This window comes from Pocillopora damicornis, chromosome 7 (genome assembly GCF_964200805.1).
Source record: "Pocillopora damicornis chromosome 7, jaPocDami1.2, whole genome shotgun sequence".
NCBI classification, from domain to species: domain Eukaryota; kingdom Metazoa; phylum Cnidaria; class Anthozoa; order Scleractinia; family Pocilloporidae; genus Pocillopora; species Pocillopora damicornis.
Window position 1 is genome coordinate 16,541,612 of NC_142676.1, and position 19,399 is coordinate 16,561,010.

General features: G+C 37.1%; 3 protein-coding genes and 1 long non-coding RNA gene across 7 annotated transcripts in view; 1 reads left to right on the forward strand and 3 right to left on the reverse strand.

The window, feature by feature from the left end:
- LOC113668239 (uncharacterized) overlaps positions 1-3,621 on the reverse strand; it is a 29,772-nt gene extending 26,151 nt beyond the window's left edge. The window contains exons 1-3 of one of the 4 annotated variants that reach the window (XM_089211994.1): positions 3,304-3,383; positions 2,903-3,058; positions 2,351-2,517 (exon numbers count right to left, since the gene is read on the reverse strand). In XM_089211994.1, the coding sequence (XP_089068120.1) occupies positions 2,351-2,517; positions 2,903-2,995 (260 nt within the window). In that variant the 5' untranslated portion in view covers positions 2,996-3,058; positions 3,304-3,383. Of the gene's footprint in view, positions 1-2,350; positions 2,518-2,823 lie in introns of all 4 variants that reach the window. The other 3 variants (XM_027184118.2, XM_027184119.2, XM_089211997.1) reach the window with 3 other exon arrangements.
- Positions 3,484-7,799, reverse strand: LOC149042853 (uncharacterized). Its single transcript, XR_016188342.1, has 3 exons — positions 7,532-7,799; positions 6,330-6,417; positions 3,484-3,622 (listed from the first exon to the last, which is right to left on the reverse strand). It is a non-coding gene; the product is annotated as an uncharacterized LOC149042853 (long non-coding RNA).
- Positions 7,800-8,604: 805 nt separating this feature from the next.
- Positions 8,605-12,172, reverse strand: LOC113668241 (uncharacterized). The gene is made up of 3 exons (XM_027184125.2): positions 11,626-12,172; positions 10,488-10,769; positions 8,605-9,578 (listed from the first exon to the last, which is right to left on the reverse strand). The coding sequence occupies exons 1-3, from the start codon at positions 11,941-11,943 to the stop codon at positions 9,294-9,296; spliced, it is 885 nt and encodes a 294-aa protein (XP_027039926.2). The 5' UTR covers positions 11,944-12,172; the 3' UTR covers positions 8,605-9,293.
- A 264-nt stretch (positions 12,173-12,436) lies between these two features.
- On the forward strand, positions 12,437-15,351 carry LOC113668238 (uncharacterized). Its single transcript, XM_089212049.1, has 3 exons — positions 12,437-12,630; positions 13,235-13,522; positions 14,716-15,351. The coding sequence occupies exons 1-3, from the start codon at positions 12,535-12,537 to the stop codon at positions 14,971-14,973; spliced, it is 642 nt and encodes a 213-aa protein (XP_089068175.1). The 5' UTR covers positions 12,437-12,534; the 3' UTR covers positions 14,974-15,351.
- Positions 15,352-19,399: the final 4,048 nt, after the last annotated feature.

A 19,399-nucleotide genomic window follows, 5' to 3' on the forward strand; every position in this document is an offset into this window, starting at 1 on the left:
AGTTAACATGAGGTTTATAGCCTCGGGCGAGAAACGGCCCAACGCAGGTTTGATGAAAGTATTCAGGTCGTTTAGGGCTTTAACAATAAACAAATGTGGTCGTATGCTTAATTAAATAAATCTACGATATCTGTCCAACCAATGATTCCATATTTATTTTTAGAACCAATACGCCTTTCAGAACTTTCCGTGACCAAGATTCTTCAGGTCTTAATTTTTTACTCTTCTTTATCTCCAATTCGGCCCATATTGTTGGTACATGAAAACAACTCTCGGCGATTTTTTTTTTTTTAACAAGTCCATCTTTGTTGTAAGAAAACATGTCGTGTCCGCCTTAATTTGCCTCGTTTTAAAAGCGCAAGTCTTGGGGTTCAATCTTTCAAGGGAAAATTAGATCATTCGCATACAAAATCACCAGTAAGGCCTCAAAAATTGGGCTATTCGCCATATCTCTATTTAATGGCCGATGAAAAATAATTTATAGATGTCTTTTGTTTTGCTAGCAAAGAATTATAACAATAACTAGATGTCAAACAGGCGTATTAGTCTTTGTCTAGTCGCCTTACAGTCCCTGCTTATATCTGCTTTATGGCTTTCTTTTGTTGTTTTTATTATTCCTCCTCTTTAAATAATGACATCCATTAGCTGCTAGTTTGTTCCCAAGAAAAAAGATTTTGGTATGTGAAAGGAGACAAGAATTTTTTTAAAGACTGATGCCTCAACAAAATTAATTGGAGAATGCGATATTGGTTGTTTGAAACGATAACAAACCCCATGATCTTATATTCAGTAGTCAATCACTTCTATCTCTTCAGTTTGTTTGATTCACTGTTTTTCAAGTATCGTGACATATCACTCACGCTCATGTTTCTGCCAGTCTTACGTCGTAGATCTATCTGCATGTGATGACCAGTCCCGTATTGGGACTGAGTGATACCTTGAGACATAATCTTAGTTATTCTTTGAAATTAGCGCTTATGTCATGATGTAGAGGTACTGGTTAAAGAAGAGTCTAATAATGAGTTTGCTTCGCGTGGTTCGATCGCACTCTTCGCCTTAAGAGAGACACACCGTTCTCAAGTAGCAGCGGAGTCACTTGACCATCTCAACCCAAAACCGCCTCGTCCGAAAACAAACAGATCACGCTGAACTGGAGGCGTTTAATGCCTTCTGGGTTATGTCAAGAAGGAAGAAAATAACTTTTTTAAAGGTATTCTTAAAATGCAATACTAGGAGGCAGTTAGCCTTGAATAAATATTTTCCCAAGAATATTGCTATGATCTCTTTAACTTCAACATCTTTTCCCTTTAGTCCTTTTCATCTCTCACGACATAGTTCAGCTTGCAATATGGCGTAGGCACGTAAATAAATCTTTTGAAACCAAATAAATCACAGCTTGTGTTTAAGAAACGAGCTAACTGGTTCTTCTAATATGATTTATGGACAACCTAAAATAGACTTGTGTGACATCGACAACCACACAGAGTAACATGAATACGTGTTAACAGCTAAGTCCTCGTTTCGGTCAAATTTTCGAGGTGATAATAATCCATTGTTTACTGAAGGAAAGGGCTCTTTACTAATGAGGCAAACAGCCCGTTTATTATTTTCCCATGCAATTACCGCCATAACATCATGCCAAACAATTAGATGCTTTGTTAAGAAAATGCACGCTATTAGAAATAAGATATTAAAGAATCAATACAAAGTGGAAAGTATTTTTTAAAACAAGAAAATTCTGATGTCCAGGTGTTTACAACCGTTTGAGTCATTCACCGAGGTGACTCTTAATTTCCCGTGAGGTGAAACTTCGAGAAAAACGAAGAAATTTAAACGAAGCACACTGAAGTGAAAAGCTCCTATTGCCATTCATTTTAGCTTCATTACTCTCACACTTATTGTAAAGCAAAATGCTTTTAGGAGTAAACAAATACTTCCATGGAAAAAAAAAAGATATAAAAGGTTTTTCGATATCACAAAAGGTTATGTTCCCTCCTGCAGGCAACTACAAAAAAACTTGAAACGTAACTTCTCAAAGTAATTACTCAATGCTGCAGTTTTAGTACGTTCTCAGCATGATATCTACGATATCTACGAATCACTCTAAGGTTTGAAAGCTAATATCAAACTGTGAGAGATGGGTGTTATTTTTGACTCCTCTAGTTACCTAAGTATATTATATTCTCGTCAAAACATTCCACTCGAATTGATTGCAGGTTATATTCTCGCTCAGTTATTGCATTAATAGAAGTATCGAAACAATGTTGGCCTCTTCATTCGTGCCTGATGGCTATAAAAAAGAATAACGAAGGTCACAATAATTAGGAATAAGCTGGGCAGGGGTGAATACCTTTTATTCCACGCTATTTCGACTTCATCGACTGTTTCTCTGTTCCACTCCTCCAGATCCATAAAGTTTTCCCAGTATTCCTTCTCCTCCCTGAGGGATTTTAAGTTTCTCTGTAGGTTTTGGGTATCTTGCACAGCTTCTTGAGAACAATCCAAGATCTTCGCGATCTGCATACCACGACAAAAAGGAAAATAGCGTCGAAGTACAGTGTCATGAAATACAAGTGACGTTTAGGCTTTTCAAGCAATTACTAAAGTTTTGGCATTAGATGAGGCAGAGAATGGTAACGGTGTTGACACACTATACTCTAGTTCGAGAAGTAATCGAATGTGCGTTCAAATAAAACTTCCCGGTTTTAAAAGTGTGAAGGACATTGAAATCTCAAATACGACTTCTTGTGCAGATGGCGCCGGATGAGATTGTGTACATCGACCCGAGTAATTGGCTAAATACACTGACTCGGACAAACTCACCTGCAAAACATCAGTTCGAACCTACCATACTCAAAATAGAAAACACATTAAGAAAGGGCTACTGCTCTGCATATAATACCTTTTCCAAAACTGATAACGAGAAACCGCTGACAGGATGCCCAACAGAGCGTTCAGGTGTGACAGTCCACGACGTTAACGTATTGTTTTCCATTTTCGGCCCAATCCAACAGATAATTTTCCCGTTTTACTTTATACGATAGCCAGGCTGTACTGTCTTCCTCAGAATAAAAATGATCAACTTGTTAGTTGTCCCTCTAACGTTTTTCGTTAATTGGAGACATCAGGACATACACCAAAGCAGCAGGAATTTGGTCAAGTGAAAATATTAAATAGGTTCCCTGGTACAGTCTTAGCAGAAGTTCATTTCCTGTCTACATACCAACAGCCTTATAACTAATGACATTCAACCATGGGCATCAGATGCCTCAAATCTTTTCTCTACAACAGTTTAAGAATTACCAAACTATGCCGATGACATTAATCACGTCGTCTAAACTCCATGTCTGCCAAAGAACATTTACGTCGTCACGATTCTTGTTGTCTCGTCTACAACGACAAACAATATTGACCAGAGCAAGACAGGATATTGGACACCCGGAGGTCGGTTCATAATCCTTTTACAAACCAATCCCATTACATCATAAGTGACGCAATTCCTCGTAGGTCGTCAAGGTTTTTTCCTAAAGAGGACTGAAATTTGGAAATGCTTCTGGATGTGGAGGTTAAGAAAGCAGAGTCGTGGAAGATCCAACTTACGTGATGGAAGCCGGCTCAGTTACTGAAAGAGACGTGTAAGGCTAAGCACACATTAGGTTGTTAATAGGCCCATAGAGAGAAAATTCAATAGGACCTATTGTGCTTTAGATCCCTGAATGTACCTGGAATAATAATGTCTTTGCTTGGCGGCAATAAAATCACGGCGGACTTCAAAAGGACTTGTTTGCTTTAGAGAAAACAATGATCCGGATACGATAATTAGCCAAACCATTTGGCCATATTAGAACTTATTCTTCGACATCACCTCGGCAAACCTATTTTACTCCTCCAAGAGGTAATTGTGTCTTCGATCTTTTACTTTTGAGCTTTACCCGATGTTCGCTTCACCTTAGCCGGTTTTGGATCACCTTCTTCTTCAAAATCCATCTTAGGTTAACTAGGAAAAACTTACGATTAGAATTGTTCTACGCTTTTCCTTCTCGGCTTTTGTATTGTTTGGAGAAATTTCCTGACAGCTTTTTACGGTTACAAAGAAAACACAGGTAAGGTGGCTTAAACTATTTGCATTTGAATTATTTTCGAAGAAAACAGTAATCCGACCTCCAACTATGTCATGTATTTCACTCTCTCAGAGACCAATTTTTTGTTAATTATGATTCCCCAGTCAACATCTTATAATGATGTGTATTTAAGTTGATCCTAGCTTCACACATGTCCTTTACAGGAACGTTTGGCTTAAATCGTTTTCTACGTACTGCAAAGGTGCACGGTATGTTCTTCAAAGATGGAAATTTTGTGGCTCAATTAATTTTTATATCGGTAATTTTTATTTTTTACATTTTCTTTTCCTAAGGCAAGCATAGTCAAACGTGTTTCGCACGTGTCCACTCGAGTAAGGTAGCACTAAACAAATTTAAATTTAAATTTAAAAAAAAAAAAAAACAGATAAATAAATAAAAAATGTTGCAGGAAAAAAACTCATGCAGTTATTTCTTGTCTAGGACTATAAAAAGGAATCCATTCATGTGTCCAACAGCTCGTTCCGTTATACTGCTTAGCATCTCATGCCCAGCATCGTTGCTAACTTTGTGAACAAGAATCGTGGTTCCTGACTGCCGTGGAACATTAGAAGTCTCACCAGTTTACAAAGAGTATTTTCCGGCTCCTTTTTTTTCAACTCAATGTTTCCTGAATGGAGGTCCAATTTTTAAAAAAATCTTTGCAAATATTCAGAAAATGTCGGCATCTAAAGTGGATTTCCTGTGCGAATATACTGGAAAAGAGTTCTGATCATAACTTGGACTGGATGCAAACATGCGAGCCAATATTTCGGCAGATGATGTCCTTGGCTCCATTGATCCAATATTTTGAGTAAACTTTGCCTTCTTATGATAATTATTTTATTGTTGAACCTTTTGAAATTAAACGCGGTCTTCGTTAAGAGTGGCTTGGCGACCAGCAAGTTTTTGTGGGAGGTGGGGTGAGGGATGGAAGAAAATGCCTGTTACCCACTCCTCTCTTTTCGTTCTTAACGCTCGCCATGAAGTTCGCCCTTTTGAGTTAAGATTTTTTTTCGTTTTTGTAACAAATGTGTCGCCAATAATCTGAGCAGGCTGTACGCGTTTGGTCGGAATCTATAGAGATTTTTGATGGAACTAACGCGTTTTGATCGAAGGCCATTATTTACAGTATTTAGATTCAGACGTAAAGGTCTTTTCGGCAAACTGCTAGCAAAGTGTTTTCGTCTTGACGCCATTTTAAGTTTTAGATTCCGTTGAAATCAATAGTTCCATCGAAAACAACTACCCTTTATAGTAAACTGGCTTGTTGCCTGCAGCAGCAAAATATTGTGCAAGGAGCAGGGCGGGCTTCATAATATGACATTTTCTCTGCCGAGGTATACAAATTTTCTTTTGCCCGCAATCACCACAAACCTTGATGTGTTCTATTAGGCTTTGACTACAATGATAAAACTCAGTTGGTTTATACTAACATCGAAAACGTGTCACGAAAATCTTAAATGTAAGACAACAATAAAAATATCTATTTATTTATTTATTTATTTATTCAGTTAGTTAGTTATTGGTCAATGAGAATATTATTGGTTACAATGAGAATACACAATTTATCCTTTCAACCAGAAAAGTTTTGGATATCTTTAATCCTTTTGGCGGAAAACCGACGAGCTATTGTTCAAAATAATATTGATGTTCAGCTGATTGATTGAGCCACTATAGGGCAGATAATGGAAAAAACAGCGGATCGGAATCAATATTGGTCCTCATTACGTAATGCATAGCCTCAATAGAGCGAGCAAATCGGTGAAATTATAAAGATTAATTTTAAATCAATATGACGTTTTACAGAAAACGGCAAACCGAGCGAGAGAAGGTGGCGAATGGTAAAATCTAGGACTCGCGAGATACCTCATGTTTAAAATATGAGACTGACAATAAGGAAGAGCTAGTTGCCATCGAGACTAAAAGACTCCTCGCAATGGCTGATGAGATGTCGAGATCGATAACTATCATAATTTTGCAAGAACCGTGATATTCAAGATACAATTCACCAATGTCGAAAAGCGGAGTAAATTCTTCCTCAATTTTCCCATATTCCTCAGATTGCTCTACAGGAGTAGAAAACTATTGGGAAATTAGCTCTTTCATAGGAAATACAAATATTTTAACCCCAGTCTGGCATTTAATGCCATCGTTTTTACCTTTTGTCATTTTTCGCAAACACTTAATCTCTCCTATGTCATATCTTACCTCTTGACTCGTTGGTGGACGTAATATTGTTCGTGTTGTACGCGCCATTCATTGAAAGAGTACAGTAAGCTCTGATGTAAACGAAAGCCTAGAAGTAAGAAATAACTATTATAATCAACAGTCCAACGTATTTAAGCCATCAAAGGACATAACATGGATATCTACACTTCTAATCGAGACATGCGTTCGCCACTATAGTGATGGCGCCTAAGGGCGAACTGCAATTTGTTCCTTTCAGAAGTGGGCGAAAATTCAAATTCATGTTTTCTTTCTTCAAGATAATTTGAATATGCACTGTTTTCGTGTTGTTATTTTAAACATAAGATACATCAAGCAATTAGCCGTTCCGATCTTTCCAAACAAATTTTAAAAAGATAATATTTTCCTAGCCATTTAGAAGACATTAAATATTTTATGAAGGAACGCGTTTCAATTATCTATCTAAACTGAAAGAGGCCAAGTAGATCGCTTAAAATCAGCTAAGTTCTACTTTCCAACAGGATGCAGGAAATTAACGAAGATAGGAATTACGATGTTTAAAAGGAATAGAAAAAAAACTTAAATTAAAAGCAAATTCACAGTTTCAAAGCTTAATTCTCAAAAAGTTTGCTAGTAGGTGCCTATTTTGAACCGTGCTGGCTAGAAGTAAGATATTACAATCTCTTGCTAGAAGAATTTCGTTGTAACCTTTATCTAGAATTCCAATTCCCAGATCTAAAGTCACTCTTCTTTTTATTTTTTGTTTTTCTTTTTTTTCTTCGACTTAGAGTGACTTATTCTCTTTATTACGGTTTAAACCAAGACATAGGAAAATAAACAGTCAGGTGTTGTTAAGACTCAAGGAAAGATTGCATAATCAGCGAAATATTTGATAAACAAAAAATGATCAAAATATGATATGAGTTATGCTGCCCTCGAACTAAGTTTTCTCAATCAAAGCCGATGAATCAGTTTTTCCCTTATAATCCAAGAATTTAAGACACTTCACTCACGAACACAAGGAAATGCTTGCAAATACAGATGTGCTGTGTAATTGTCACACTGGCTCTTTCTCTCCTTTCAACGAACGCACGGCTATATTACGCTCCAATGGTAGGAATACGTCATTCTTGGTAAATTCTCCGTCGAAATCATAGGCACCAGAGAAAATTTCTGTGTAGTTACCGTTTAAATTTTTATAAACCACTCTGAAAAAACCTTACCTTGATTTACGGAATTTCCGACTAAATCGTCCTTATAATAACCTAATTCAAAATACAAATCCCGCGAAATCAAGCGGTCACAAATCCCAGAATCGATCAACCTCTGTAAGATAGCCTGAGTTGAATGGCTCATTTCGAAAGCGAAAAAAATTAGGCGAAAAAAATTTTATTCTTGGTTAAATAAAACTTACCCTTTACGTCATCAGTATTACCGGGTGTCTCATTCATTATTCCTATTATTTGATACTAATTGAAGTTTGTTTTCTAACGATTACAAATCACGAAAGGAGAGCAGACGAAATATTTTACTAAATGAATGAGAAAATGCTACATTGAACATACTGTCTGCATGTAATATTCCAAGAGAATATGGCTGTTCACGATGATTTTTTTTCCTCAACACGGTGTATCACTGACTAAATATACACATTTATGAATTGCGATAGCTTTGATATGACGTTAAATGTGCTAACTGACTATCATTGGAAGTCACTGTTCATGTAAAAATTTGAACCTAACTGTTTATATAAAACAATCTTATCATTAACAAGGTTGCCAGATGTTCTTAGAATGACTGAGATGCTACCAACGCCCTGATTGGTTAAAAAACCTTATCGTTAATCGCACTAAACCCATAGAAAATTAAGAGAAATTAAGTTTATTTTAAAATAGCAAATCGGCTCGTGATTTATAAACTTTTCGAGCGTCCTCCTAACATCGGTAAACCTATAGAAAGTGCTTAAATATATGATATTTTTTTGGGCACATCTTTCAATGGAGAGATTAAAAAAAAAAGAAAAAAAAACTCCAACATCGCCGAGTTGGTCAATTATGTTCTACGCTTCGCGAGCAGAGTGAATTTTGAAATGCAATTGAGACAGGAGAGTCATGTCTAGACGATCCCACACGTTTGCAGCTGATAACAAAGTTCGTATGTTCAGCATATGTTCATTCCTTTTGTTTGACGGATTTCAGTGTATTTCACAATTCATCCCTGCATTTTCATGAAAGAAAACATGTTTGTGTGTTCATGTCCCAAGTTTGACTACACAGTTCTTGATTTGGGGAAACAATTGAGTAAAATCATTTTAATTTAGGGAAATCAAAAATTTCTTTGAATCAGCTGTAAATTGTTAACTTACATTTTCTGAGCCCATCCTCAGACACTTGTTTACTAAATTGAAGCAAGAACGAAACAAAAAAAAAAGAAAAAAAATAAATGAATAAAAAAAGACGAAGAACCCCCTAGTTCCTTCACACAAAGTTGTGTGATGCCCACAAAACACGTAAAAGCTGATGTGGGCTCTTTACAGTTGATAACTGTGCTCTTTGTGCATGTCTTCGACTTTAACATTCTCTTGCTGACTCTAATTTATTCACGTTCGATATATGCTAACAAGGTCGGGCAGTCTTCCGTCAAGGTTTCTTGGAGTACTCAGTATTTATATTTCAGGGGTAAATTATTTTTGCGAGGATTTATGAGAGTCAAATCGGCCACCGAACATAGGGAAAAAAAGACAGGGTCACTTTCACGAAATAGAGATTAGTCTGATAAAAAAAAAACCAAATCTAATTCATCTACGATCTAATTTTATCTTCGATTTAAGGATTCCAGGAAAAATAAACAAATGAAGGTAAGTTGTTCGCTGCTCTCAACGCTATTCCAAAATAGTTATGGCAAAATCAGGAGGTACAAAGTGTCAGTAAGCCATGATTAATCAGAGCTAAATGCAAAGTTCTTCCATTCAAGAACTAGGTGACTTCACATGTCGTCTGGCCTTTGCCATTTATCTTTCAAACTAAATCGACAACATCGATATTTATATCTGATTTTCTTAGCAGCTGTGGACTTCTTCTGCAAATAAAATCGGAGCAAAAGCTCGTCTTCATTGCATTTCACGTACTGCTTGGAGAGTTCTCTGATCGTACCACTACCCACGTCCTTCCATTCAGTGTATGTGTCACGGCAGATCGCGTTATTATCCAGCACGCGCTTGTGAATGTCACTCATAACGGTGTTTTCTTTCTTAAGTTCTTCCAAGAGTCCCTGATGGCAAATGGAAACAAAATGGAAATTTCAGCTGCAAATATAGACCAAGAATTAAAATTTTAGTCTGAAGCGTCACGTATCTCCCTGTCAGAACCCCCAAGGGGGCACATTGTAAGTACTGGTACGAAATCTCCCGAGTGGTACCCTGTAAGCAATAGGAAAACGATAATCGGTGGGCATCTTTTTTGTTTAAACTAAGTACGTTATAGCTTTGAATTATGCCATCTTAGAGTCGCCTAAAATTCAAAATCTTTCATTTAATTCATTCATCTATTTATTCAGTTCTTTATTTTGTCTGATAGGAAGTAGTAATGATTTTCCAAGAAATGAGGTGGTATTCGAGAAAGAACAATGGTAATGCAGGCAGTCTCGTATGCATCATTTTTCTCCACAGAAAATTCCCCCCAGTCTTTGCAGCTATGTACATATATGCCCTTAAACTTGCATACGTGGCCACTTTTAATAATATTTTACAATATTGGCTTTCCATCCTTGTTCCATCTCGGGTTTTATTTTCCTTTAGAACGACTCAGTCATAATTATCAATACCTGAAAGACTTCCACCAATATAAGAGACGAAAATTAAAGAAGAAGTTTTGAAATGTTTGGATTTCCTACAAGCTCGAGGTTCATTTTCAGACTTAAAGATAAATTACATTTCAAATATATTTTTTTTTACGTATAGCTGTTTCTACAAAGTATCTTAACACTTTGATATATAAACAAACAAATTAGTTTTTTTTAAATCACAATCTTTATCGCTTTAAAAAAAAATCTGTTTTACGCAGAAATTTATAATGAAGGCTTGACCTGTCGTACTAGAGGTGATATTCCCGACACGCATTACAAGCCTACAGAACTTTGAACTTGAACTGTCACTTAGGCTAAATGATACCTGTCACTCACCCGTTGTCGCTTCTCCTGATGATCTGCTTCCTTCACCAGGTTGTCAAGTGATGCGAGCTGTAGATTCTGTTTGCCCTTTTCAGTATCAGCTATAATATTTCCCTCCAGGTCTTCCTTCTCGTAGTCGTCCCCTTTTCTTTTCATATAAAACTTGATAAAGTTGATCCTACTTTTTTGTTTCTTCATGCTTGCCAGTTGCTGTGCGATTTTTCTCTGCAAACCGGCCATTTTCGTTTCGTACATTTTAAGACCAAGTATGATATCATCATCGCTGAGGGCTCTCTAGAAACAGTGTGAGAGATCATCATCCGAAGGTAATAGTTATCCGGGGGAGGGGGAACCTCTTCTAATGTTTTATTTTCACATGTTTTTTCCTAGAAAGTGAAGGAGGGGGGTTGGGGGCTACTGGCTTTCTACTTCTCATCGACTGCGCATTAGATCATTATGTCATAATTCAGAGCGAGTGAAATATTTCCCTCTCTTATCTTCTAGTCTCTCTTTGCCTCTAAAAATAAAGGGGTAAAGGGTTGGTTGGAGACAGAGGAGAAGAGAACGCTATAACTGGGAAGTCAAGTCAACACCTGAAAATTCATTCTTATCAGGAGCCCATAATTATGATAATAAACTCCTGTTACTGCATATTGATACGCACATGTCCCCTTTTTTAATTTTGAATCCTCCCTCGAGATATTTACAAGTACAGCCTACTGAATCGCCTTCCCGAATTAAAAGGTAGCAGTGAGCCTCACTCCCTCGTGATGTACTCAGGCATGGCACGGCTCGATTGAGGGCCGATTCCCACACCCCCCCCCCTCCCCCCCTCCTTCACCCCACCAATAAATCCTTCTGTTACTCACGATTTACTTGACCATGCAAACTCAAATTTTAGTTGTTTAGTATCTGCAACAATTATCTCAACCGGCCTAAAGAGAAAGCACGCGTTCCCTTATTTCTCGTGGTACTTTCCATCTACTCTTTGTCTCTAAAACAAACGTTGATATCTCGTGAATGACACAGCCGTTACGTGGAGTTTTAAACCAGTATGACTGAGCCTTGAAACGAAGCACATATTGTCAATTTCTAACGCGAATATGTCTTTATCACATCAGTAGAAGGTACTTTGGGTGCATAAATTTACCTTCAATCGATTTCTTTCCATTGGCTTCTCATGCCCGTCTGTAAAGACAAAATGGAACTGCACAGAAAGCAGGGCAAATATGATTGTACGTGACAACGCCATCTTCGAAAACATAACTGGCACACAAAGACCGGTTTGTTTTCTTGTAACTTGATCTTTCGGAGAGACAATGAGAAACGAACACTCTTGGTTCAGAGGACGCTGGATTCTTCTTGTTGGGGCAACCTCAAGAACGCGTATAACAACAGGATCCCAAGAAGACAAATATCCTTCAAATACGGTCTTCTGTAGATGTAAGACTTCCCAGATTATTTTCATGTCTTTGTTAGCGGACTGTTATTCCATGAATACGTTCAGGGAGCTACATACAGACCTTGAGAGCTCACTATATCAGTTATTTTTTTATGTATAATAAGAATCATTAAATTTCGGGCTAAAAAATTTCTCAATGGACTACTCGAAAATTGATCAAGTGGTAAAACAGGGTCATGCAGATCCATCAAAGCACTCGCTGATCATCCCATCGTTTTTGCCACCCGTGTTATCTGTAACAAGTATCGACTTGGTATTTTTTGCTATTACACGTGCACGTCCTGTCTCATCGGATTTCGTGACAGACGCCATTTCAAAATGACCAGGATATTCAATATTGTAGCCCTAACTGACGATTCTCATAGAGACGAGAAGACCGTTTTCTCTCGAGGTTGATTCTCAAAGCAGGGACGAAAGTCGATGTATCATCATCATGAGCATCATTCCGGTCACACCGAATGTCCAGTCCACCATTCTCTTATTACCGGCTGCCTTAATCAACCCTCTTCTGTCATCAGCTGAGTCTGTCAAAGATAGGATTTCTCTCGACAAGGCCCACACAAAACGCTATTGTTGTTGTTGAAGACTTGACAGGCGATGATGACGAATTTCGCAGCTTTGTTGCTGTTTCTTCTACCCTTAAGCATCTTTGAACACTCAGTTGGGATGCCGAGAGGAAAGCTACGATTGAAGGTAAGACTGGATATCCGAGGAAAAGACATCACTGGTGCAGCAACACGATTCTTTACGACAATAAACCTTTCATTGACTTTTAACAACATTGCATGGTTTTCGTAATACATAGAGGTATTTTAAAGAGGTATCAAGCAGTATCAGGAGTTAACTTTACCGATAAAACATGGGACAACAAGCGATGCCCTTTCCTAACAATTAATTGTGGCTACACGGTCAATTCCCTTCACCTCCCCTGTTGGGTTATCATGTTCCAAGCGTTCAGTTAGCAAAACGAAACGCGATAGTAAACAGCGTGTTAGAAGCGGAGGATTGAAAAAAAAGATGGAGATTTGGGTCGGCTTGCTGACTGTAGCATTTTAAACTCTTTTTCGATTTTGCGATTTTTTCGATTTATAATTAACTTTTAAAAGCATCAGTTTTTGTGGTCAGATGAACACCAAAGTCATGGTTAGAAGCAGCTTGAGAGATATGGCCAAAGAGGAGTAAACCTTAACTCGGCATCATTGATTTCCCTTTCTCTCTCCTATTTTAATTTTACATTATTATTATTATTATTATTATTATTATTATTAAATATTTATCTGCCTTTTTTTTTTTCCAGCGACAGGCCCCACAAAGTTCCGCCTTAGCAGCTTTGATGTCGTTCTCCGTCAAACTTTCCGACATGGAACGACAAATAACATCCTATGAAAAGACAATACAACGACAGAAAGCCGAGATCGACCAACTGACAGCCAAGCTTGACTCCAAAGCTGATCGAGTTCAATTCAAAAGTTTGCAGACTTTACTGGACAGCAAGATGGTGGCGCTTAAGGACGAGACTAACACGAAGGACTTGCTAATCGAGCGATACCGGAATAAACTCAGTCAGCTGGATTCTGAGGTTACGGTAAGAGGTTTGAACCCTTCATTTCTTTATCAAGGTGCAAGGCCAAAGATGGGGATTGGAGAAAAGAAGCGGGTGAAAAACTGTCATAATAAGCCCTACTTCTTAGTTAATGACCAAGTAACGAAAACTAGCTGAAACAAGTAGATAACCAATCAATAAATTGATTGATGGACTGACTGACGCTCTGACTGACATACAGACCGATTGACTGGAAACTAACGCTCTGATTGATTAAATGGCTGGCTGACTGGTTGACTTGCTAATTTTCCGGATGACTCTCTGATGGCTGACTGACTAACTGATTAACCAACAAACTCACTTACTCACTGGCTGGCTCGCTTACTGACTGAGTTACTTAAACATTTTTGAGTGAGTTCTTTTAAAGTTCAAAAAAATTTACCTAAGCCAACCAATTGACTGTCTTACTCTTTGGTTGACCAATATAGTGAAAAGTCATAACAAAAAATATAATTAATATGCTGAATATGTGTATTAACTGTGGAAGTATTAGCCAAAATTCCCCTTCCTCATTATTATTCAATCACTCTTTAGTTCAACGAAGTCGATATTCCCTAAATATTGCACGATTTAGGGATGAACGTGTGCCGTACACCGTTAATAGTGTTAAAACCACTGCAATTTTTTTTGTATTTTTATATTTATTTATTTAATTTTTTACAGTACACAGGAACGCTTAAAATTCATCGTGCAATATGTATCATGCAATATCTAGTAAAGACACATATTCAGCATAGTAGATATTCCTGTTTGTGACCTTAAAAGCCCCGAAATCACTTATAGTACAGCTGGGCTGCCTGTGGCTTGACTTATTCAATAACTGCTTGCTTAACTGACTGACTGATTGACTAGCTAACTAAATAACTAAAAAACTGTCATGCTACCTCAACTTAAAATCAACCATGACCTTATGGGGAAAGGGTTCATTCTGTAGTAGAACCCAAACTATGAAACAAATTTCAATTACATATTCAGATAAATCGTCACAGGTAGCAGTTATTAAAACGAAGCTTAACACTAACCTGTTTGAAGATAGATTTGATTTGTTATTTTTAAAACGCAAGTCTTGTAAATTGTCTACATTTCTATGGTTTAGTACCATGGATACCTAATGGACTATAGTGCTAAAAAACGTCTTTTTTTAACAATTTTAATAATTTCCTATCATCAATTAGGACATAAGCAACCAATACATTAATCTTCGAGGCAAGACAACAGAAGTGCTGGACAGATTCGACGAACTCGGATTTCACTGTACGACACAGAATACAGGCTGGGCTCCAAAAGCCAATGCAGCCATTGGAAACCTGGATCGGCAGTGGGTCCGATGTAACCCTAATGAATTTCTGCAGAGTTTTGTACTGACCTTAGCCAGCAATTACGAAGAGGACATGGTTAGATATAAGTATAGGTGCTGCAGTCTTAATATCTGAAAGGCGATCACAGGAACCTTATACCTTGAAGGTTCGTTAAATATTATCCCCATTTAACCTCTTCAATTCCAGGAATGACCAATAGCTAATTTCTTCTTTCATTGTCAAAACAATATTAAACAGACAAGTGATGAGGATAAAAATTAATATCCACTAGGGTATTACTATTTAATCCAACACCAAATTTTTAGGACCATCATTATAAGAAATGTCTAGCAGACCATGAGGTGATTGCTCTGGGGATCTTGGGAATGAAAAGATTCATTTTAGGTAATCCAAATGATTTAGTTTTTGCTTTAAATTGTTTTCATTATTGATCCAAGAATTGCTTGAAAACAGGAACCTTATGCCTTGAAAGTACGTTAAATATTATCCCCCTTTAACCTCTTCAATTCCAGGAATGACCAATAACTTATTTCTTCTTTCATTATCAAAACAATATTAAACAGACAAGTGATGAGGATAAAAACAAATATCCACTAGGGTATTACTATTTAATCCAACACCAAATTTTTAGGGCCATCATTATAGGAAATGTTTAGCAGACCATGAGGTGATTGCTCTAGGGATCTTGGGAATGAAAAGATTCATTTTATAATTAGGTACTCTAAATGATTTAGTTTTTGCTTGAAATGGTTTTCATTGTTGATCTAAGAATTGCTTGAAAATCACACGGGAGTAGCTTGATACACAATATAATGTGAGGAAGATTCTTGGCAAAAAACATGGAGAACAGACGGCTGACATAGGAGAGAGGAAGGCTAAAAAAACCAAGCTGCTTTTTTAAAATTCTAGTTGAAATTATTATTGTTACATATACACATTTTCTAACTCGTTTATCAGTTATAGTATTTTAGTATGGTGATATCTCTCTTTGTACAATTTAGTAGAATATGAGGTATTAAAGTGAGGCAAAAAAAATTACTGATTCTCTTTTTTTTGCTCTTTCTTTTCTTTTTTATTCTCTCTTCGAAACGTTACAATAACTGTTCTGATTAAAAAAAAAAAGTAGATGCAAAAGTAAACCTACTGATATCAAAATAAAAGATCTCGCCAAGTGTTAAAAGATAATAGAAAAATATGATAACAATAATAAAAATATTATGTACATTATCATGTTCTAAAGGATAGTAGCAAATCGATGGATGTCACACATCACGCGTCACGCTCTTATTCTTCAGTCATGCGACCGAGATCTTCAACACTTGCGTTACTGGCAGTCTCCATAAAAGGTGTCACAGGTTCAGAGGGTGTCTTAGGGATCAACTGCTTTCTCAAGAATTCGACTTCTTAACTTAAAATTTGTCTTTGTAATCTAATAATAATAATAGTTATAATCGTAATGATGAGAATAATGATAACAACAATAATGGGGACAACAAAACCATGAACACCAGCATCATCATGTTACCTTTCCAAACGCGGAAATTTCACAACTAAGCCTTATCTCTGACATAATTCAGTTTTGCTAACAAATCTGTTAGTTGTTTTGTTGTTACTGTTGTTGTTGTTGTTGTCGTCCTTAATGGCCAGATCCAACCTAACTCGATCACAGGATCGAGTAATGGACGGCGCATTCTCCCCAGCTGAATCTATTTATCTATTTATTTATTTTATCATTATTTATACACGTTAAAAAAATTCATCACGTAAAAAAAAATTCCAATACAATGATTAATATCCTAAGAACCTACAAATCTTAATCCTAACATTATATTAACTTACAACAATGTGTCACTTCAAAACCTGATTTCCATGAATGCCGTGTTTAAAAATTATGATAGAGAAGGCGTTTAAATTGGTTTAATGAACCAGACTCTCTAATGTTACAGTGTAAGCTATTCCAAAGGGTTGCGCCGCTGTTAACTAAAACTATTTTCATGTAGTTAGTTCTTGGAAAGGGGACAACAATTTTGTTGACTGAGCCCCTCTGAGAATAGCTAGATTCATTTCCCTTTATAAATTTAGACGAGAGATATTTGAGAACCAGACCGTAAAAAGACATGAAACCACTAAGGCGTTCTGAATTTGACATTGAGATTTTACTAGTCGTCAGGAACACAAATTACAACAGGTGGGGAGGGGAGGAGGGGTATCGTAGCTGTATCACGGTCGATAACCTCGCTTAACTGTTAAGCTAGGACAAAACTAGTTTCTGTTTCGTAAACATGATGATTTGTAAAAAAGTTTGGCTTTTTAGCAAAATGTGATCTCTCCTCCATGGATTGCCGTTGAAAGAATAGTTAAAGTGGCCGTTCACAGTTTATTTTTAGACATGAACCTTAAGTTAATTCACACAACAAAACATGAATTTGCACGATATCAATTCTTTCAGGAAACCTACCTACATTTATACTACAGCCCGCCGTCAAGGAACAATGCGAATTTGATCATTCTTTTTAGATTCGTTGAATATCCTTTTCATGATCTCTGATACACATCACCAACATTCCACATGGAGACAAACTTCATCAATTTCTAGGAATTAAAGGTTTAAAGTTCTTGTAGCATACTATAAGTGCACAGATATTCCACAACATAACATTTGAGAGATAAGTTACTGTTTTTGAATATTTACCAAAACAACTGATGTAAGAACATTCACAAGTTTGGTTCACAACTGTTATCGAACGACCCAATATAATATACTTTGAATGACCTTTAACACTCAAGCTCAAGGTTTGAATTGTGTTACTCCAACAAATATTAAGACCCATTCCCCGAACGATTTTTCAAAAGATGTGACTTTGACGAGGTGGGACATTCCTCACCAGACCTGGAAATGACAAGCGCTCTCCACTTCAAATTCATGATTTAATTTCGACCCAACTCCACTCTTCTCAACCTTTTGAGAAATTTTTTGTTACATTTATTTTTCGCATTTTTGTACTTCGGTTTGTCTTAGTTTGTTAGGTTATAAAATTGATTTCAGTGTATTGTCTGGACCATTTTCTAGTTTTTTTTTTTTTTTTTTTTTACCATCTTCTAAATGTTTGACCGATTCTAGCTTATTAATGACATTGTCATCCACTCAACCGTTAGGAAACATTACCACTGAGTGGTAGGTCGGAGAGTGAGCAAAATTTTGCTGTAATGCTGTGCATATCTTCAAGGAACCACAATTGCAATCACAATTTCTCGTCAAACTGTCACATTAATACTTAACACTTGTTGACCGCGGGGTGATGAGTGGAGGGAGGGGGGTGGTGTAAGACCATCAATGAACACCTGCCATATTAGATGAAACTAGATTAGCGAAATGTCACGTGACAAGTGAAGGTCCGCACGGAGGGACGGATACCACAGGTGGAAGCCCAGGGTAACACGGGGGCAGAGGTGAGCGGAGAGCGGGGTCTATCTGATGGCGGGAAGAGTGGCGGGAGAACTCAGTACAGGAAGTGAGAGGCTGTGACCCCCTATACTCCCCCCCTCCCCGCCTCCCCACTGATGCAAAAGGTTATCATACTTTGTCCACCAGAAAAGAGAAAAGACAAACATTAATGTCAACCGAGTTATTTCGTTTCGCAGGGCCTCATGAAAAATACATATTGCAATAACTAGCAACTATTTTAAGGCATAAAAACCACGTCTTTGGCAAATAAAAAGACGCTGATTGATATCAGCGAGCCCGCAATATCCCATAAATATTAGTCAGAGGATTCTTTGGTGCAATAGTTGTCACCTAAACGTCTCAATGTAACGCACTAGCGCAGTTAAACGATTGCATTAAGGCTTATTACATTAAGGACTAAATGTTATTAAATTTAGGACTTTATTACATTTAGGACTTTTGCCTTCAACAACGGGAACCATTATCCTTTTCAGTTTGAAAATTTTAGTTGGAGTTGTGTTAAAAAATGGCGCGTTTTGACTGTGCGAGCCATTGTTTTCAGCCCAGCCATAAATAACAATACAATTTTCAGTAAGTACAGTAAAGTAAGCCTACCCCCGTACCAATATGTAATGGTGAAGAGAGCAGTATAATAGTTGGGGGTGGGTGCGCAGTTTCAAAAAACCTGCACGCCAACCACCTAACTATTAGTCTACAGGGAGATGTTCGAAGTAACCATGTTGCGCCAAAACAATATGCGCTCATATTTTTGTTTTTTTATAAGATATATTAGTGTACATAAAAAATATTTAGACAGTGATTATAGTGATTATTAAGATGATAATAATGAAAGTCGTTTTTACACATAACAGTGAACTGTATGATAATGTTTATTACTTTGATGACCAGTGTAATGTAAGACACTTTACGGACAGTAATACATTGGAAGCAAAAGAGAATTTACAAAATATAAAATACAATTTAAGGCAACCACTGCATTGGTGATGAAAGCGATGCGGAACCCTTGCATATGTTGGACGCCAACCCTGTCACAATCCGAAGGAGGCTAAACAGACGGCTACAGCCACTCTGGGA